At 43.6% G+C, this 22,052-nt stretch overlaps 1 protein-coding gene across 2 annotated transcripts in view; it reads right to left on the reverse strand.

Moving 5' to 3' along the window:
* Positions 1-1,695: 1,695 nt before the first annotated feature.
* BBX (BBX high mobility group box domain containing) overlaps positions 1,696-22,052 on the reverse strand; it is a 183,593-nt gene continuing 163,236 nt past the window's right edge. Inside the window, exon 17 of one of the 2 annotated variants that reach the window (XM_067300811.1) lies at positions 1,696-1,763. Coding sequence is in view for 1 of the 2 variants with exons in the window: in XM_067300815.1 (XP_067156916.1) it covers positions 1,730-1,763 (34 nt within the window). In the remaining variant the exon portion in view is untranslated. The remainder of the gene's footprint in view (positions 1,764-22,052) is intronic. The other variant, XM_067300815.1, reaches the window with a different exon arrangement.

Raw genomic sequence — 22,052 nt, forward strand, 5'->3', positions numbered from 1 at the left:
TAGTGCTTTCAGAAAAGATGGAGGAGTTGCATCTCAACATAATCAAATCTAAAACCTATACTCACACTGCTCCAATCAGGTAAGCCAGGAAAACCAATGCAAACCTGAATTGTCCAGTCCAGAAGCCTTCTGAAAGACCTTTAATGCTTTATTAGGGTTGGATAATTGGGTATTTATTACTGTGGTTATCTGCTTAACAGAGAAAATGAACATCCACTAATGCCTTCCACTTAAAGAAAAATTAAGAGAAAAATCATTTGTTAAACTTTTTTTTTCATCTGGTAGATAATTACTTTGGGCTTACAGTATTTTCTGTCATAGGTATAGCTATTACCAGAGTCTTGAAGATAAATGTATCTTGCTTTCTGCATTACTGAGAACTCCTGAAAAAACTTTCACGATTAAAAAGGTGCATGAGCTAGACTGCCTGTCTTGCCAAGTGCTCACTTTTTTCTTCATGGTCTACTGTGCATGCTACTGAAATCAAGTGAGGGTGTGCTGTGAACGAGTAGGTATGCTCCAAACCATGCACGTCGTGCTTTCAGGGCTTGCAGCCATGTCAGTGTTGATGACTAACCTTCACAGGCCACTTTTCTGTTGCAGCTGGGCTATAGTATAAGATGAAGGACTAGTCATAAATACGAGGAAAAATGCAGAACAGGGAGTCAGACTATATTCCAATGGATTGATGAATTAGCAGAAACTTTTTAATACAAAAATATCAATAATTATCAAAGACCAGGATCACCTGTTCTGAGTGAGGGAATTGCAGCACTGAAACACAAGTTCTTGTTTTCTCCTGTTCTGTTTGCTTTTTTGTTCTTAAAAAAAATTAAAAACTATAGGAAGGAGGCTTATGAAATCAGTGGGCTGGAGAGTGGGTGTGAATGCATGGGCATGTGTGCGAATGAAGGGAAGAGAAGCTCAGTCAGGAATACACGTTTGATGAGAGAGGCATTTCAAAGAGCTGAGAAATTCCAGATTTGCTGGAGAGGAGGGAGCAACTTTTCCAACCCAACTCCAGTAGAAGCATTTTTGCACCTTTCAGGAATTGTAAGATTATTTATTGTAATGCTAGCTTCTGTATGTGACCAACTGACTGATAAAGCAGAGGTATTTAGGAATGAATTGCTGTTGTACAAAGCCAGTGTGCTACCTCACACCTCAGTGGTGTCACTTGGGCATAGTAACTAACAAGTGGAGAGTAGGGCTTTTGACTTGAATTAGGAACTGTGTGTGAAGAAGTACTAAAGTTTACTTGTGATTCATAGGTTGTGTCTTTGCAGATAATGAAGTAATCCTTTACTGATTGCTCAAGTTAGTTACTTTTTTTTTTTCTTTTAAGATCACACAGTAGGTAGGTGCAGGTTAGACTTAGAATGACAACCAGGACTATGGAAAAATGAAGGATGATGACACTTTCCAGAACCTTTACCTTAGGGTCAGTTTCTTGAGGGCAGTTTTATTTGGTCAGTATTTTAAGGCTCAGTTGTTAGCTGCTACATTCATTTAGCTTTTCTATTTATAGTGTGTTTTGCTGTGTAAAAAAGCCTGATATTCATTCTGCTATTGTCCAGAAGGTTCATCCAAGCATTGCATTAACAAATGACAAAGTTCAAACACAACAGTGAAGAGAATAAGGATTTTTAAGATCTACTCGTTACATTTAATTTCATTTAACTTTGAGCATAACCAGGCAAGATGGAGTTTCACAGAAGCAAAAGGTGATTTAGGCTTCTCCGACATCTCTTACGACGTGAGCTCTGTAGAAAAGAGAAAATTCATAATATTAAACATTAAGTGTAAGTAAAGGTGCTATGTGGTGTGCAGACCTTTTACCAGATATTGGGAATCAGGCTGTGTAGGACTTGATGCAGGACAAATCAAAATGTCCCAGAAACACTGAGAGCTTTAATAAAAGGAGCCCAAACATGGAAACAGATGCCTCTAAACCCTTCACTGCAATTACAAAACAGTGAGGTTTTCTAAAACGTAATCCTTGTATAGCTGGAACTACTGACAAGAATAGAAAAGCTGCATCACATACTTCTGGCTTGGACAGAGCACAACAGTTCCTCTTCTAGGAAGTTTGTGAGGTTTTGAATGGCATAGAAACAGCTCGGCAGGTAAAACTGTATGAAATTGAAATGTAATTCCTGATTCTTCCTCCCTCACCCAGTAGGTAGGTAGGAAGGAATAGCTATTTATGGGTAGCGTTAGAAAGCCAAACAGTATTGTAATATTGCTGTGGATCATATAATGTTAAATAATTTGGATAAAAAGCTTAAGAAAAGCCAGTTGGTCTGGAGCAGGGCGCAAGATTTACCTTGTACTGCCCTACCATAGTTACAGCTATATTTAATAATGTTGCTGTCTTGATACTGTCATAGCCCTGTTACTTTGCCCATTATGATACCATTTCCCTCATATCAGCTCTTCAGAATAATATAAATCAAATAGTAATGGGCAATCAAGGAATAAAGAAAATGAACAAAAAATTGTGCACCACTAGGCTGCTGTTGGCATTTGCAATGAAAGCATACTACAGTGCCAAAGCATGAACAGCTTTTAGTGTCATACCAAGTATGAAATGAAGCTAGTTACAGCACCAGTAAGGAAGTAGATGTCATCACTGTGCCAGTCATCGTAAAGACAACAGAGGAGAAGGTGGCTCCCGTCCCCCTCTGGCTAGTTAAATTAACTACAGATACTTGCGTGGCTATTTCATAGGAGATAATGTGGGCTCTTGACAGGCTCAGCAAGTGAATTAATAGCATGATGCGTGTAAAAAAGCCCGGAGGAAAAAATCCTAAATGCAAACAAGCAGTGCACAAAAACTCTTGCACAGGTTGCTGCTCGTTTATTTACCAACAGTAAGATAACACCCTCTTAACCAGGTGCACCTGGATCAGTGCAGGAGAAACTGTTCTGTGCCTGAAACTCCTCTTAATTCAGATTGCAGCCCTAGCCTGGGAAACCTGAATGGAAGAACCTACTCTGTACATAGTAAGGTACGCCAAAGCAAAGTCCGGTCCTGAGACAGTAGCAAAGAGGATGATCACAAGGCTCAAAGGAAAAAGCAGAGCATGGCAAAAGGGAGGAGGTGGGGGAGCCTTTAATTGCTGAGTGTGTCTTTTCTGTGTAAAGCTAGTTTCTGGGGTGTTTTTCACATGAGCCTGAAACAGTTGTAATTGGCAATACAATTCACCAAAGTATGGGCTGGACCTCCTCTTGCCTTTAGTACCGAGTTTTGCTGCTGTAATGCCTTTAACTTCACTAGACATCCTGCAGCAGGACACAGACCCCGCGGCAGGTGAAAGAAGCCTGAATCTTGTTTTATACGTAGTCCTGTTGCTGGAGGTCACTGTTTCAGCTAAAGTTGGGTTCAGCCTTCCTGTCGTCTTGGAATGAGACCACTTGTTTGTTTGTTTCAGTTCCAAAGCTCGAAGTTGTATCTGATGATAAGTTTCTTCATTTTAAAAATCCCCCTGCCCACACTCCTCCCCAGGGACTATGATACTAAAAGTGAAATGGAGGCCATTGCAAGACTGACTCTTAGCTCAAGTCCCATAGTGCTATAGAAATGTCAAACTTACTTACAGGGGGGGAAAAAAGGGCAGTGTCAAAACTGAAAGATCAAAAAACATCGTACTAGAAGGCTTTTCATGTTGATATTTTTCGTATTTTCATATTCATGTTTTTTCTGAAATATTTCTTAATGTCAAGAAGTATGGTTCTTATCGGGATCTGGCATGTATTATGCTTTGATGAGATCCTCATGAATTGCAAAAGCAAGCAGCAAGGGAGTTAGTTTCTGGATCTTCAGATAACTCTTCCGGACCAGTCAGTCTGTGGCTAGGTTTTCTTTTTTAATGAAGCAAATATGTGCATGCAGTTAGAAGCATGCCTTTAGCATTCCCTCCTTTAACATAGCGATCTCGCGTATCTGAAAAGGAACCCAATAAAAGAGTAGCTTTGCCAGAAGGAAGTGTAAGGGAAGATCGGTTTTATGAAATTGGATTTTAAAGCTGTACCTATAGGCACAAATAGTATCTCATCAGAGTCTGAACATCACTAGGTGCCTAAGTTCCCTCAGTGGCAAAGAGGAACTGATCACTTTTGAAAGCCCTTGGTGTGTCTGTGGCTTTCAGTAGCTGAACGTTTCGAGAGAAATAGCCTCTCGGTGCTAACCTCGGGCTTGCTGGTGAGTAAAGCTGAGGGCAGGCAGAATGGCCTCCTCAGTGGCACGAGGTGGGGTGGCGTAGCAGGGACCTGAGCTCCACTTCCACCAGCGCTCTCAGAGCGATCACTCTGGCCTCTTTGCACCTATTGCAACAACAGTGGCCTTCGGGTGGTATAATGGCAGCCTACCTACTGCAGTGAAAAGCATTTTTTCACTACAACGTTAACAATCTACCTATTTTACAGTACCTGGGCGTATCTCCTGTGGTCTGATCATACCAGAGTGACTTTCCTGCCACTCTAACATATAATCAGGTCACCCCAAATAAACAAACAACAACAGTGGGAGAGGTGCGGGCAGAAGACTACTGCTTTAAAGATACCACCACCGTATCATGCAGATGGTAAGATGCTATTGGTCATTCCTGGGCTTCTCAGTTAGGAAATCCAAACTCACAGAGTACTCTGAGAGCTGTGCAATGTAAAAGGCTTACTAAAAGGTGCTGTCCCTCTTCCTGTTACTACAGAATTTCTCCTTAATATATTTCTCCATATTCTAATCTAAAGTAGCTTAAGTGCTGGTGTATTCACCACTTCTCCTGGGACCTTGTGCATATGCTCATGAGTCCCAGGAAGGCTGGCTTAGATTTTGTCCCGCAACTCTTAGCCCTTGTCCAAAGTAGCTCCCTCAAATCTTACTGCTGGAGCCTTTCAGGTGCTCATAGGCTGTTCATGTAGCAAACTCTGCCAACCCAGATGTGCTTCTCATTAGTAAGCCCAGCTAACTGCATTCTGTGAAGCGCAGCTTCTGACACACTGATTAAAGCATCTCAGACTCTTACAACATTGCATGTGTATCAGATTCCATTTGCTTTCGATTTACTAGCATGTCTTTCTCTAAAATAACTAAAGTAACACTTTTGATAACACATGAATAAACGGAAAGGATCTGTAAAGAAATTGCCTATGCAAACAAAAACAAAAGATTGTTTTCACTTTAGTGTAAAGGTGAATAAAGGAAAAACCCTAACCGCTTTTAAGATTGAGCTTGGTAGATATTTGAGTGCTATGGTAAGAAATGTCAAATGCAGATTTTCAACTTGCAAACCTATAGTGTCTCCGAGTGCTATAATCCTAAAACCTATTTCCATTTGCCATTTTGGCACCTTTCTTACCTATAGTGCAGAGGTAAGAAAAAGAAGCAGCAAGTAGTGAATAAAGAATGCAGACCACAGCAAAAACTGCTTTTGGAGCAATGCATCTAAACCAAAACATCAGTATAAAATAAATACTTGGAAGCTGTTAAGAAATTATTTAACTTGAACCTATGCCTATGTGTATTTATCTGTTCACATACATATACAGCCACAGAAATTTTTTCTATGCATTCCAAGTCAGTAGGAGGAGATGCATAAAACAAAGCCAGCTCAGAGCTCTGGAGAGGATGGATTTCAGGAGCAAGTGCCACCATTTGAAAATCTGTAGCTGTAACAGAGGATGCAGAGAAAGAGAGAAAACTGGGCATGCCATAGAAGACAGATACACCCTAAAATCCAGAAGGTGCAAATGGAAAGGTGTCTCTGCATTGCTTGAGAATTAGATTGAATCACAAGTAGACCGAGTCATCTTGTGCTGTTGTTGAGAAATGCATCGCATCAGGCTGGAGCAAGAAGGCGACAGCCTAAAAGATGCTTGTCATTTTTCTGTTCTGCTCAGAGCTGTTACGGCCTCAGCTGAATTTGGTGAACAGTAATTCAGTTGTGGCTCAGTGGGAGAGAATCCAAAGAGCCCAGTAAAAATGACCCTACATCTAGAAAAGCGGGACCGTAGAAGAAAGATTGAAACTAGCAGTTAGTTTAATATACAAAGCTCTGTGACAAGGTATGACAATAGAAGAGATGAAAGGGGAGATAATCAGTTCTCCATACCTGTAGCAGAGAGGACAAAAAGTAATGGGCTTAGAGTGGCAGTGAGGGATAGATAGGTTATACATGAGATGAGAATAGATGATTTAAGATGTCCTTTTCTCTTTGTAAAATGTTTATGGTTAAAAGCTAACAGTTCAGAAAAAACAATGGAGGGGAAAAAATTTCCATTACGGTAGCTGCCAGCCATCTCACTAGGGAGCCAGAGTAATGTGGTGCCTTAAGAGCACACACAGATGCGCTCTGCGAGGCTTGCTGAGCTGGGCGCTGCACCTGCATAAAAAGGCAGTGGCAGAGATGAAAGTGTGCAGAGACCTCTGATCCCTGCTCCCGTCTCAGCTCAGTGCTGCTCCACGGCCGTGGCCATAGCAGCCAGCATGCAAAGGCAAAAGCAGTGGTGGAAGGCAAGGGAGGGTGAGGAAGAAGGGATGGTGGCACCAGGGAAGTCAGCTGAAAGCCATGGTTAGATTCTGTTCTTGCAGAACATGAAGGACTCAGATCAATGACAGAAAAGAGGCAATATGGCTTTATCTCTTATTTCCTGTGCAGCCACTTGTGAGAACAACAAAGTGACAACTAAAGGAAGCAAATTTTAAAGATTTGCCCAACTTTTAAAAAGTTAACTTGGTTTATAAGCCAGTTGATTTTTAGGGCACCATAGAGGAGATATTAACAGAAATCCATACTGCTTGTTCTCCTATGAGATACACTGAGGACATATGGACTTGAAGTTTCCATGGGAATCTCAGTCTTCCCTTCTAGTGCAACAGTAACACTTGTAGGTCTGTAATCCTGACAGCCAGGGCTGGGAAAATTGAATGTTATAAAATCTACAAAGTAAAGTAGCCTGCACTTTTTTTTTTTTTTTTTTTTGTCTTTTATACAGCTCCAGCTTATGATTCCAGTATCAGATACTTCTGAAAGCTTGAGGTTTCTGATACTGAGAATTATATGCTCTTTATAATATTTCCTCTGGGTTACTTATGCTTCTTCCCTGTAAAATGAAAACCGGCTATCAAAACTGACTGTAGTGCCGGTATTTAACCTCTTCCTAAGACTTTAACCGTGCTCAGTTTCTGACCGTTCCTGATGTCCTATGACATATGTGACACCTAGGGAGATCCCCGGTTCCCTTTCACAGAGGAGAGGGCCTTGCCTTCCTCCAAGTGATGTTGGATAGGAGGGATAGGACTTGCTTCTTCCCACATTACTCATCTAACAGCTAAACATCTGACGGTCAATGAATCAGCCAAACTTCAACAGCCAAAAAAGAGAAAAAGCACATCCATAAGGCAAGTTATATCAACTATTTTGGGAAAGGCATAAGTTGCTCTTGATCAAGTTTTTCTGTGTTGTTCATAGCCTAGACTTAGAGGACAGCTTTTTGGAAGGGGAAGACCAGGCCAGGTGAGTGTCACCCATGGGAACAGCCACTGGCTGAACGTCTCAGAGAGGAACTGCCAGTGCTCTGAATTTAATCATGAGTCTTTTTGTTTGTGCCGCTTTTCTTAAAGGCCCAGTTCCTGGTTTCACATAGTAACATGGGAATCAGTTTTCACTGAAAAAAAAGCCATCCCTTGTGGCCTTTGAAGGCTTGAAAACATCAACTCTTCCACTTATTGCAAGCATATCCATACACACACACTTGCTCCAGCTGTGCAAAATCCCGGCGTAGTTATTTTTAAAGACATCTAATGAGTTCTGGCAGACCTGGCACAGTAATTTCTGAGGTTACATTTCAAGGGTGGCATGGTGCGAAAGTGTAAGAGGAAAGCAGATGGTTTGGATGGCCTGAGCTCCTTAAACATTCACAATGCATCTTAGCAGAATGTTCTCCTATATATGTTTGTGTAAGTGTATATACATATACACACATGCACACACACACACACACACATGCACACTTCAGGTGATGTAGGACTTGGCTCTGCATTGGTCAACCTGTTTTGTTTTTGCAAAACCACAGTAGAGTCACGTTACTGTATCACAACCGGTAAGAGTTTAGAGAGATCTGGAAAAATGGTAATCAGCCTGTGAGACTGGACGTTGCTTTTCTGAGGGCTAGTCTTGCAGACGAAACCTCCCGCCAAGATGGGACAGACATGATTACAGTTCAGGGAGAAGTGTGTGAGGTACTGCACAACGGAGGGTTTGAAACTAAGTTTTATGGAAAGAAAAAAATTAGGATTCATGGGGTGGACAAGGCGTGCATTTGACTGGAAGAAGACTGGGGGCTTGAGGACTCACGGCCTCGTCCAAATAGGACTCTGGATCATGAGAAGGTAATAACAGGACCTGCAAAATTCATTCCCATGAGATGTATCTGCCATCACTTGGCTATAGGATGATCACATTTAGTCAGACTGGGCTCCCAGCTCCAAGCTCACAGCAGCATCACGTTGCTGCCCAGGGTGCTCCCAACAGTTTGGACTAAGGCCAGTGAGGAAGCTGCAGCACATGGCATTTCTGTATGTAATGTCTTGTCACCCATGGCCAGACCCCTCACATGTCTGAGACCATCAGTCATTGAGCCTCAGGACAGACCATGCTGTGGGAGCAAGCCCTATTATAGGCCTCCACATAGGCTGTGGATATTGTTTGATAGGGTGTTTAAAAAAAACATCAGTGCTGCTTAGTTTTATTGGTAAATATTGTGCCTCCATCACCTGCTCTGCTTTCCTCATCTGTCACCAGAAAGGCAAATATTTGATTTAGTACAAAGTTTTCCACACAAGTAGCATAACAAAACCATAAAGCAGCTAGAAATAATATTTCCTCTATCTAGCGATAGGCTGACTACAGGAAAAGTAGCCATTTCAGAAACTTTTGTATTTATTGCCTTATTTGAGCTTGAGAACCCACTCATGCTAATGCCACACAGACAGAAAATGGAAAAGAAACTCAAACTTATGGCTAAAAATTAACCATAGCCATAGGTGATGCTGGCCTCCTCCCTAGCACCTGTGCCGTGGGGCATGGCCATGCAGCATGGTCCACCCTGCAACCAGCAGCCGCGATGGTTGGCGTTAAAGTCTCCATAGCTAAGGATTTCTCATACAGACCCTGAAGTGGGCAGTGATTTCCTGCTATGAGATAAAAATCACTGTTCTTGCTAAACCCATGTTTTCTGACACACACAGCCCAAGCTGTCAGAGCCTTGCTCCGAGCTTGCATGTTGGCCGTTGAACACCAAACGTGGCATGTCCAAGGTGTGCCACCCCTGGGCAGGAGCCAGAAGAAAGTACTTTTTTGTGATGGGCCAGAATTTTCCCTCAGTTTGGTGCAATTCAAAGTCAGCATTGCATGAAGGTCAGAGGTGGGATTTGGCTTGCTCTTTCTGCACTTAGAAACTGGGATTTGTTCACCTGTCTTAGGCATGTAAAAGTTAGGCTTTCATCTCCTTCACATCAAAGGGAGAGAGAAACACCTCCAGCAGACTCTGAGGCCCTCCTGAGACGGGTGTCTGAGACGAGTCAGGGCCTCTGGACATCTCTCTTGTCTCCATCAACCAGACAGGAAAAGTAGAATGACTAGTTCAGCATTAGATGACTAATTTTTTAGATGATTAATTAGAAAGTAATTTGGTGCAATAGACTAGTAGATCAAGACAGCTGAGTCTCTGACACTATACTGCGATTTCAGGTGGTTTATATGGGACTAGATATAGCCTGATCCCCTCCAAACAGGGGTCACCACCACACAGATGGTTTAAAGCTGTCCAAAGAAGGATGCCCAGTACATATCCAGATGTCCCCATGAGGGGCTGGCGTGCATTTGGTGCATGCCTGGCACAGATCGTCCAGATTATTAAATTCCAGAAGCAAATTAATGCACACATACCAGCATTGCTCTGTGAACCAAACTAATGTGCAGTAAGGGAGGTAGGGGGCATCAGGGGATTTGATCCAAAATTAAACAACTCTTCCAAACCAACACAGTCAAGGTAAGGTGAATTGTAACAAAACACTACCAATTGTACCAGTTTAATGCAATGCATAGTTGAGGAAATACAATGAGACTATCGCACCTTGATGCTTGGCTGTGTTCCCTTGGGTTTAGGTGAGATTAGTTTAGACAGCATTTTGGACCTGCCTACAATAACCTACAAATGGTTTCACTAGCGTAGACATCAGTCTGGGACTTGTTTATATTTGTTTGGTACTAAATAGATTTAACTGCCTTATTGTGGTTTAGCTTGAAACAGTGCTTAATGAACGTAAACTGCATGGAAACGAGTGACTGAAACCATTATAAGGGTGTACTTGCAGGAGTATCTACAACTTGAAAAACATTTGTGCTTATCTGGTCTGCAGGAGGCAGAGGATCTACAGCAGGACTGGGCCTTCAAAGAGTTGTGAGAACCTCTGAATTTGCTAGCTTGGTAGAATTAACTGAAAGACATAGTTTGAGTTGCATTTTTCTACCTTAAATCATGATTCTATACTGATTTTAGTCTAGTCTGGTATGTGCTCAATATCACACTCCCATGCCAGCAATTGAGGGATATTTTCAGTAGCGTGTTAACTATTTAAAATCAATTAAATGATTTATTTAATCTTTTCCTTACGCCTTTTTCTTCACACCTCAGGACTGCCTGTCCTGCCACCTCCTCTTCCCTCCAAACCTTTTGTACCTGCCCCCCACAGCTGGAGCAAAACCATGTCGCTGGGATTTAGCACAGCAAGGGGGCTGAGCTGGTACTGGGAGATATCTTAACTATGGTGAAAAGTCAGAATCACCCAAGCATCACATGTGGTAACACATTCCTATTGCAATGCCAAGCAGCTTCCCCTCACCACCTCCTCCGAACATTGTGGCTTATACCAAAAAGAGAAGCAATGCAGAACAACTGTCCACCACAGCACCGCAGCTGGCTGCTGCTTGAAGACACAGGCAGGCGAGGAAAGACTACGGGCAACACCAGTCAAGAAGGCTGCTTTTGAACTTGGCCAATCTTTCATTACCTGCATGTTCACATAGAGCACATTTGGTTTTCTTTTTTTCTTTTTTTTTTTTTGTCTTGTTTAAACTTATTCCAACGTAGAGATTTTACTTTTGAGAGGTGAATTTCTCATTAGCAGCTGCACTTGCTAGTCACTGTGGTATTGCAGATCTCTAAACACAGTATCTACACATCTGGTGTTTAATGTTGCTCTTAGAAGCATTACCCTTAAATTTGACTGTAGTTTCTAAAAACCCATGAAACCACAGTTCAGTGTAAGAGCTTGGGGTGTTTATGCCAGGCTTACACCATGCGTGCTTTACTTGGAAGAGGCCCCACTGATGCTGAAGTGGCTTTTAAGAGCACAGCTCCCCCATAGGTCTGCTGGTAATTATTTGCATTACCATCAAACGCAGCAGCTAAATTATGCCCTTAGCAGCCAGCCAAAAGTCTTTTTGTGTTTGGGTAGTGGTTAAGGCTGGATCACAACACTGCCTAAGAACAAGCCTGAGGAATATAGATGAGGGGGGAATAAACAGGTTTACAGCAGAATTGGCAGTGCTGGTTTATCAGCTCACCAGTAGCTAAAACAGCACAGGAGAGACCTGAGATATATTCAGCTTCTAGCTGAACTTGTAGCAGTTTAAACCGATGCTATTTGATAAAAGTTTGCTGAGCGCGCTAACGCAAGCGGGAGGTGGGCCTCCTCCCACTCTCCTGGGAAACGTTGCTGTTCAGCGGAGCCACGGCAGTGGAGCCCAGGCACCGCGACCCCCCCGGCAAGCCTTGGGAGGGACGCTGGTGTTCGCCTTCAGCAGCTGGGTAGGAAAAACAAAAACAAATGGAAAGCATGCCTCAAAGTCAAATGTGCTCTGTGCAATCATATAGTTTTTACCCTAAGAAATGATACCATGGTTTTGTTAGACATTTACCATGTAAGTGAACATTGTGTAACTAAACCTGCAGACAAATTTTTTTTTAAAAAAAAAGAAAGACTGCTCAGACTGTTTAAAATGTGTAAAAATACCCTCCAATAGACCCTAGACCAAGGAGGAACAAACCCGACCATCAGTGTCCATCTCCCAGCAAAGGAACTGGGATGCTAAGCATGTGCCATACCACCACGTGGAAAGGGTAAAATAACACTGGAAAAAGGGGAAAAAGATACAATAAAGTCTGCATAAATGATTTACTGGAAATTAGATCATTTGGATTACAAATTTTAATAATATGGTAACTGGATTAATAAAACCTCATTTTTTTTTTATTTTGATTAGGCTGTTAAAACTTTATTGGACCATAAATAAATTCTTGGCTCCATGTGGACGGTGTGGTTCCTCAGCCCACACAAATTGCATTGGTGTAGCTCTATAAAACAAATGAACAATTTTCCACTCAAGTTTTCACAGAACCTTTTTGACAGAAAAATGTGCAGTTGAGTGCATCAGATGATAGGGAGCTGGGCAAAAGCACTCCTTCAAAACCCAACATTATTTTTCATGTTCTTCCAATAAGTGGCACGACCAGGAGATTAGTCCTACCATGCAGGATGATGAATGTTGCCAACACCGACAGCAACACCTTACCATCACCTGTGAAACAGAAATACAAGGTTGGGGCAGGACCTGGCCTGAGAGGTGGCAACACACCAAAACGGTAGTAATTCAAACCCTTTGCAGCTCTGGAGTCTTGGCCTTTGAAGAATAAACCTTCATGCAGATTACCAGACTCCCTCCAGTGACTGTCCTCCCCTCTCCTCCCCTCTCCTCTTCCCTCCCCTCCCACAGGAATTTTTGGTGTCTTCATCCCCCCTAAGCGTCCCTCTTTCTCTCTCGCTCTTCAAGTTTAATGCTTAAATCACTTTTGTCACTGGTGCTTTTCCAGAACTGCTTTACCCAGCCTCAGTGCTTTTAGAAGAAAAAGAAAAGGAGAGCACGTCAGAAGTGGGTGACATACTAACTGACATTGTGTGAGCTTGCTGTGTTTGTGAGCTGGTCCCCACCGGCCTCGGCTGATTAAACATGGAGCCCGTCAAAGGCCAGGCACGAATCCTGCAAAGGGATGATTAGCTGTGCTCTGCGATTGCTGGGGCCAGCAGGGCTGAACAGCAAGGTTGGTGACAGTCAGTCAGCGGCTGACTGTGAGCATTTGCATGTCTGGGCTCTACTTCTTTATTTAAGGAAAATGCTAAAGTTGAGATTTTTTTCAAAAATGTCAGAGGGATAAGCATGCCTAATTCCCATTAAAATCAACAGGAACTAGACATCCAGCCAGCTGGAAAAAAAAAGAAAAAAAAAAAAAAAAACCACATTAAATACCTGGCTAAAGCTGTAATGATGAATCAGCTATACTCCAGCCTCCAAAGGATGAATCAAGTATACCAATAATCCAGACCTTTCTAAGCAAGTGTAAAATTTTCCTTAAAAGTCAGCATGTTATCAGTATGTTACTTTTTTCTGTAACATGCAAGAATAATTGTATTATACAAAAATACATATGAAGATTTTCTATTATCTTTAAAGGACTTGATTTTAAAAAGATAGATTGTTATTGATTTTCACACAACTTTACAAGCAATCTAGAGATTTGCAGAGATGATACATATAACCCAAAATCTGAGGCCAGGCAACACTCAAGCTCATGCTGAAAAATTCCACTGAATGAAAGTTCATTTAATGCACTGCAGGGAAAGCATCCCTCCCAGAGACAAAAGGAATCAGAAAACATTGTGAAAACTAAATCTCCTCTGACTGCTGACTGGGCACAGCCTTACTGCCATGTGGTAATAGCTTTTAAATTAAATCCGCTATTACTATTATCAGTATTTATCTGTTGTAAAGACCCAATGGCTAATGAAGCAATGAGTAGCACATTGAAGGACAATGAACTCTACAGGCGATAAATACAGGGCTGTTGACAAAAGCCTGCATTTGTATAGCTCTTCTTTCATGCAGGGGGCTCCAGACCTCCTCACAAGGTGATTTATGAACTACAGATTGACAGTGGTGCATCTCTGCCCGCTTTACGAATCACAGATCAAAGGCAGCCACCCCTGGGGCAGATGATGGCAAACACAACACGGTTTGAGAAAGGCGGCATCTGATTTAATCAACACACAAAATTTTAAACAAACAGCTAGTGCTAGGAATTTAGCTGAGGAGCAGTTTTACCAGGGGGCCACGGGTCCAGCCATCAGCAGTGGTGTGGCCTGGCCGAAACTAGCCCCACAACGGGCGCAGCACCCCGCGGCTGCTTCCCGGTGCTTGGGGCGACACCGGGGTGCTCCTGCGCTGGCAGGAAGCATGGCCCATGCATGCTGGGTCTGCTATTGCCACCTTGTCAGAAGAATTGTTACCAGTATTGCTGAGAAGCTGGCATAAACTGCAGCAAGGAACCTGGTCAGTTCACTGAAACCCCTTTGGGAATAAAATGAATACATTACACAAGGGTAAGCAGACCCTACAGCAAGAAATTACTCAAGGGAATTCCAGCATTTTGGCTGGATTTTTCTTCTTGAATAAAGATAGAAACTAAATAATGGGAGATCGCTTGTTTACTAAAATACCCAGACAAATATTTCAGGTCAGAAAGGTCAAACTAAGAAGCTACTGAGCAGCTGACGGCTCAACTATCTGCCAAATCAAACAACTCATTGGAAGGAGCTAAAACAGACAATATTTCTAAATAACAATGCATCTGGTGGAAATACTCTGTTTAAATTAAACCTATTATAGATAACCTGATCGTTCCATTGAAGCTGGCTGGAGGAATCACCATGATTCGCACAGACACATTCCCATTTGTATTTTTCTGACCGGTTCTTGGAGTGGCCTGGCTGGAAGGACACTTTCAGCTATACGATTAATGCCATAGTTTTGCTGGCAAGGCATGGTCAGGCCCTTGCTGTTCCTCAGATTGGGCTGCTCGGTTGATGGACAGGCCATGCGCTCCCGGCGCCAGCGGGATCCTGGACTCCTGTGCCTGCCAGCGCCATCCCAGGCACAGCCACCTGCTGCAGCCCTCCTGTGGGACGAACTGGGAGGTGATTCAGCAGCCAATGGGTGAAATTTGGTGTCTGGGCTGTGGACTGGCCTGAGGGCTGAGGCTGTGGCTCAACTGCTACCAAAATCTCTATCCATGCTGCTATGGTGGGTCCTAAGTCATCAGCCCCAGCAGATTGGGAATATGTTTTAAATGACAATATTTGTGTTACATGCACGCTGGTTTGGTGTTTCCTTAAACAAGGCTAACCTGCTGTGGTGACTGCTATTTATTTATTACTCTATCAAAGCCACCCTGAAAACCATACTGAGAAACCCACACTCAAAACCCTTTTCAAAAAAGTATCTGCAGATTTTTTTCAATGTTTTGTTAGACAGCACACTGCCAGCTGCAGTACTTAATAATGTACCAACCACCAAAAAAGAGAAATGCACACCATTAGGACTTCTAAAGCTTTTCAGTTCACATTTAATTCTGTATCTAACAGACTAAGCTATCCTTTCAGTTCTCCTGATATTAACCCATGAAAATAAACACACTTCAATGAAGTTGCTCTGTATCTACAGCAGCTCAAATTTCACCTTTATGTCTTAATTTTAGTGCTATAAATTATTAACATCAGGAAAGTGAGAAGTAAGAAAAAATAGGACTTGTGTCCTCTGAAGGAATGGCCGGCACCAAATGTTTTCTCACTGACCCTGGTCTTCTCCCAGGAAAGGCGTTCAGTGCTTTGATCTCCCATTTGGAGCATGAAGCACCAGCAGATCAGGTGAAAACCCAACCCGCCCCGGCCCACAATACATCCGTAGGAGGAAACTGGGTACCAGCCATTTGCGGTTACTCTGGGAGAAATGGAGGCAGCAAGCCTAGCTGTTAAGCTCCTGACATGCTCACATCCATCACCACATATGTAGGGAAGGTATGAAGTCATCTGGGGGCTCTAAACAAGTAGATATAGAAAAGGATGGAGCACGTCCTCAAAACATGAGTGTCACCCCCCGACCAGGATTGAGATGGACAATATTACTGCCAGAGCCAGGGCAGCAATACACAGGATCTAACCCTTCACATTGCCGTGTGTGTGTGTGTGTGTGTGTGTGTGCACGCGTGTGTGCATGTACGGGCGGGAGCATGGCTGGTTTGAAACTCCCTACCAAAGAACATGCTCGACTCTAGGGAAAATACAAAGAAAAAAGCTCTGTTTTTCCCAACTCCAGAGAAGAGCAATTATTAAAAGCACTGGTAATTAAGACTCTGCTCTGAACAGTCAAAATTTCTTTGACAGCCTCTTAAAAAAACCCCACCCTCACATTAACTAAGATCTGCCTGTAGCAGCTGAGACTGTATTATTATTCCTTGGAACAGACTGACAGACTGACAGACTGTGGTGGACCTCTCAGTGCTTTGCTTCCCAGACTACAGCTTTCTTGGAAATCTTATTTTGGGATAATCCACTTTCAAGGGACTCTGACACCTCTCTTTTCCTCCAGTCCTCCTGGTACCCCTCTGTCTGGGCTCTTCCACCTGCTTTGTTAGGCTGGAAATCCCAGAGCGGTGCTCCTGTACCACACGGGACACACTCAGCACCCATGCAGGGTCTTTGGAAAACTGGTCGTTTAAATCTTTAGTGGTAATTCTTCACAACTGCCACTTTGCAGAGAAGGAATTAAATGTTTGTCTTTAGTAATGGCTCAAAAACAGAGGACTACAATTTCAAAACCAAGTAACCCAGCTTATGTCTCCTTCTTCCTTCTTTTCCTCTGCAATATGGAAAAAAAAGACATAATCAGAACCCTGATGGCAAGGTTTGTTCTCTCATGCTGTGAACCTTGTGCTATCAGTGATTATCCTATGAAGAGTCAAAAGTCTGAAAGACACAGATAAGAATTCAAAACATTGAATAGCTACGATGTTCTTAAATATTTTGACTTTTTTAAAATATGTATCAGTCCTGTAAATGAAAGAGGGTTTTTTTAAAGATGGGCATTAGAAACAAGATGTATGTGCAGGATACAGACAATGTAGAACAGGGGTGATTTGCCTCTGTGCGTAACGTGCCTCTTCATTAAATGTCCTGAAAATCCACCATAGTTAAATCACACTTAGAAACTGAAAGTAGCAAAAGCAAAGTACATTTGCAGAGCTGCATACACCCCTGCTGCTCATAACTGCTGGAGACGCTCAGAGAAAAGCCTCTTTCCTAAGGCAACGCAGGCCCAACATCCGAGACCCGCTTCTTGCGCCCATTCGCACAGCGTGAGCCAGCAGCGCCTGCGCCAGCAGCCACAAACCGGGGCACCAGCACTAAAACTTTGGTTGCTTTGCCGTCCTGTAGCACAAGCGTAATTAGGTATAGTCGGCACGGGAAGGTCACGTCTGGGGGATGTTCTCTTGCCGCAGGCCCAGCTGGTGGGCACCTGCTTTGCTTCCTCTTTCTGCAGCTGCTGCTGCACAGAAAAGGATAAAAGGGTGTGTAGGGAGGAGGGTACAGGTCTGGATTAACTGCCTGTGCCCCGGGAAGCAGAACAGAGCGGCTCTGCGCCTCACAGGTGCTCAGGGACTGCCAAAAAACAGGCTTGCAAGTGCTTTCAGAAATGCCAGTGTTTGTTTTTTCAGTAAGCTTAGCCAAAGTCCCCCATAAAACAGACGTGTCCCCACTCACTGGGCTTCAGGATAGCTGTTTTGCTTCTCCCTTTATGGGAGATGGGGTCTCATTGCCAGCTGATTGATAGCCTTTAAAGCAGAGATGTTTCACCTGTAGATAGGATTTGTTGCTGTAGTTTTTGCTTTCTCTTCCTGTTCTGTCAGCATGGTTTAGCCCACACTCATGTCTAAGCCTGCCCCTACCAAAACCAAAATCATCATCATGCAGATGCTGGAGAAAGCATGGTAAATCTGCTTTGTGGGGTTTGCCCACTTTTCCTTGACAAAAAAACCAGAAACGCTGCCTGAATTCTCTCTTTCCACTTGGGAAGGTGCTGGCACTTGTTAAAATGGGCTGAAGCTGATATATTACAGGGACTTCTCCTGCCTTCCTGGGCATAAAGGATCTCCTGGGATCTCCCTTCTTTTCGTCTTGTTGGCTATGTTACGGTCTCTGGATGAGCACTTCCAAAAGGAAAGAAAACTTGCATTTCCATTATTCTCTTTCTCTTCGGTGAGAACCGTCTTCCTTCCTCCATTACGCCACACCGTCAGAGAGGAAATCCCTTTTCCTCTTCCCCCTGTGTTTAGAAAACTGCCCTGAAGAACTCTCAAGAGATGCAGGAGGAAATTCATCCGTATGTGGAGGATACAAGTATCATACCATTCACACATGAATGTGTTTTTAAGTCTTAACAGGAAAAAAATATATCCCTGACGTAGCCTAGAACAGATTTTGCAGCAGAAAATCCTCTCTAGGATGTGGTGATCAGATGAACAAATAAGATCTAGTCTCAGGGTCTTGATTATAGCTTGTAAAAGTAGAGATTTCCCCTCCAAAAGGATTGCTGGTACTTAGAATATTTGTACTTGATTTCCCCTTCCCCAATTATATCTGAATAAAAGGGAATTTCTGAAGGTTTCCTGGCAAATTTTCTTTCCTAAATGTCCCTTGTATTTAATTTTACTGCAGAGAAACCCTTTGTTTGCTGCCACAGTTCAAACTGTGGGCAAATGTGCCAATGTGGGCAAAATCAGACTGACTAAAACTTCTCATCATCTCTTCTCGTCTTTTTTGTGCTGGTGAGAAAGAAACTTCTCATCTTTGGGAAGTCACAAGGCAGTTTGGCTCTGCGATAAGGAACAGCTGCCCTCAATGCTTTCAGAAATAAAAATGGAAATTTTTCCGCTATTACGTCTCATGATGTGCCATCAGGAGAAAGGCACACCAGAGAGCAACCATTTATAGTATAAAAAAATCAAAAAAAAAATTCAGAGTGAGATATTTTAGTGGCAAAATCTATTTTCATTTTGCTAAGGAGAAATTAAAAACAGGAAAAGGTGGAGCATTTTGGCTGAGATTTTTTACTTTTCTGAGCATTGCTGACACTTGAGTCATTAGCCTCCCTGAGTATCTGCAGCAGCCCTTCTTTTCTTACATCTAACTTACACTGGCCAAAAGCATGTCTCAGATCCAATCTGGGCTATGGAAAAAAAAGAAGGAGTACCATCAGTCATAAATATGCCATACCATAGCATTTTAAGAAGGAAAACTACATAATATATACACATACAGATAATGCAGGATACTTTCTAATTCAGGTTTTACTCCAGCACTCACGAGTTGCTGAATTTGGTATAGTTATTGTGCGCTGTTCTCGTGCCCAAAGCCTCCTGGGTGCAGTGGCACTTGCTAAACCATGAAGGTGGAGCTGGTGGTCCCCCGTGCCTTAGCGGTATATGAAGAGGTAACAGCTGAGACACAAAATCACACTCCCTCCTGGCAGTGCTGGCTTCAGCACCCCAAAGAGGTCTACTGCACGCCCAACACACAAGCCACGCAGATGTATGGCACCTTTTCATCCAGTCCACTATGCCAGCTTTAAAGCAAGCTGGATTTCTGCCACTTTGGGGTGAGCTGATGGGGATCGGTCCTGCGACACTTTCCACCAGCATGGAATGGTCGCTGATCCTGCGCGAGACACTTTTCCTGGCGCTGGGTCCTTGCAGGGCTCGGGATGGGACCTGCCACTGCGGGACCCGGGACACAGGCAGGTGCTGGCTCCCGCATGAAAGCCCTGCCGGCACTCAGAGCCCGGGCTTTGCTGCTGTCCGCCCACGACGAACATTTGTTGGTGGCAAGTGCAAATAAGGCCAGATCCTGGCGCATGCAATTGAGGATTTATGACCATTATTTCAGATGCTTAAGTTCCACTGCTGTGAAATGCAAGCCAGTTTTCATTCTTGTTTTCCTCCCACAACAGAGCAGATACAGTAAGATGAAGCCAGGCATTTCCTGAATGCGATGCTCGTATTCATCTTCTCTGTTGACTTCCAAACAAATTGAGTAACCTTCTATACACCTTTATTAATTGGAAAAAAAGATTTGTTTCCTAGCAGAAGGCAAACTGATGGTAGAGAACCAAACTGAAGGGTTGTACTGTCCAGACAGTAATAATATATTCCTGCTTTTAAACTAGTAAACTACAGCTTGAAAATGAGCAGAAAAGGATTTTTGACTTTCTGAGCACTTTGATTACAACCAAACAAAATGAAGATGTGCTCCCCCCCCGCTGTAACCCTATTCCAAATACTTACTGCTTTTAGAGGAAGAGAAATAACATCAAATTAAAATACAGTGACTGGGTGTGCTATGGTTTCAGGGAAAGACCGTGTTTTTTGTGAGAGGAGAACAGGAGGTGAGCAGAGAGGGTGCATGCAGGAAGGCTTGAGGGAGGTTTGACCTCTGCCTAGTCGCTAGCAGCTGTGGCAGACACATAAACCTGTGTGACATTGAAGTGCTGTGTGTCCTTCTTCTGCCAAACCAGGGATTTGTCTCCTTGTTGGAAACCATGTCCTCTTTCTTTCATTTTGAAGTCTCTCCCACTCAGATCAAACACACTCGGTTCTTCTGTCTATGCACACCTTTGAAATGATCAAGTATTTTTCCTTGTCAAAGTACAAGAAAAAATGTTTAAGAAGTTAAATGTCAGCTGCCTTCCCCAAAAAGTAGCAAGTAGCAATATATTGCCTTGATTTTAAGTGGAGAAAAATTGGCCAAGGATTTGCAACTCCTATCCAAGTCACAGGCAATATTTGCTCAGAACTGAAGTTAATGCAAGAGTGGGTGTTAAAAACCTCAGTCTCATTGTCTCCTGCCCTTTTGCTGTTTCCTCCATCCAGTGCTGTCCCATCTCACCTTGGCCATATGCATTTGCGCAGATCTGCTGCAGGATGCAAATGTAAACCATGTCCCCCAGCTTGCACATGTGATGGTGGGGCCATGTTTCGGGCTCTTTTTCACCTCCACCTACCTACCCAGACCATTGATCATTCAAATATAGCCAGGTGTCTTGGTGACGGTGGAGGCGGCAGCTCGCTCCTCCTTGCTGCTGGCTCACGGAGCGATTTGGGCTGCGTGATGGGCGGGAAGAAAATAAGGGGCCTCGCAGGGACCCTTGTCTTTGGTCGGCTCGCATGGCCAATGCAGAGAGCTCCATTTTGGATGACTTTGTGCTTTCTGGGCGGACAGAGTGGGGCTGCACAAAACGCAGAGCTTGAACACGCCAAAAGCCTTTGCGCGTCCCCTGCACCCACCACCCAACAGCAAGACATCTCAGGGCAGAAACTTTCCTTTTATTTTTTTCCTCAGCTGATGTGGGTTGGAAACAGCCCTCACGCACCCACCCCACGTGGGCAACATGCTTTGCAGCACATGATAGCAGAGCCACGCTTAGCCAAGGGGCTGAACAAGGCTGTACCACGGCAGAATTGCAAAAAAGACTGTTATGTTCACAAATGCCTCTGTTTAGAGTGGCATGAGTTTCCAGTGAGTAATTTGGGTATTTTAAGTGGGTAGTGAATACAGACTGAGGTTTTTTTAGCTGTCTTGCTGTGTGTGTGTATGTCTCTGTATGTATGTGTGTGATACATGCACATATGCTCACACAAAACCCATGAAAATAGATGGTCAAAATCGAGGCGAAAATTGCATTCGGCTTAAAAATGAGGTTCCTTGCTGCTTTTTGGAAACCTTTGCTTCACTGCAAGAGTCACCATTTCAAACTGTGCTTCTGTGAGTAACTGGGGGCGGGGGGGGGGGAGGGGGAGCACCAAAAAACTGCGTTGCCTGACGAAGGCTGTGTTTTCAGCAGTCTCCCTGATGCCAAGGCTGTCTGTTTATCACAAAATTAACCCGCAGGCAGCTTCGCCCTCCACTGCGGTGCCTGAAGAAGAGCCGGGGCCCCCGCGGCAGGCACAGCTCGGCTGTTGGGGCAGGGCACCGCCCCGCCCCGCCCTGCCCCAACGGCTGCAGCCGGTTCAATCTGCCTGGGACCAGCCCTGCAGCCTCCTGCCTC

This window comes from Apteryx mantelli, chromosome 1, assembly GCF_036417845.1.
Source record: "Apteryx mantelli isolate bAptMan1 chromosome 1, bAptMan1.hap1, whole genome shotgun sequence".
NCBI classification, from domain to species: Eukaryota; Metazoa; Chordata; class Aves; order Apterygiformes; family Apterygidae; genus Apteryx; species Apteryx mantelli.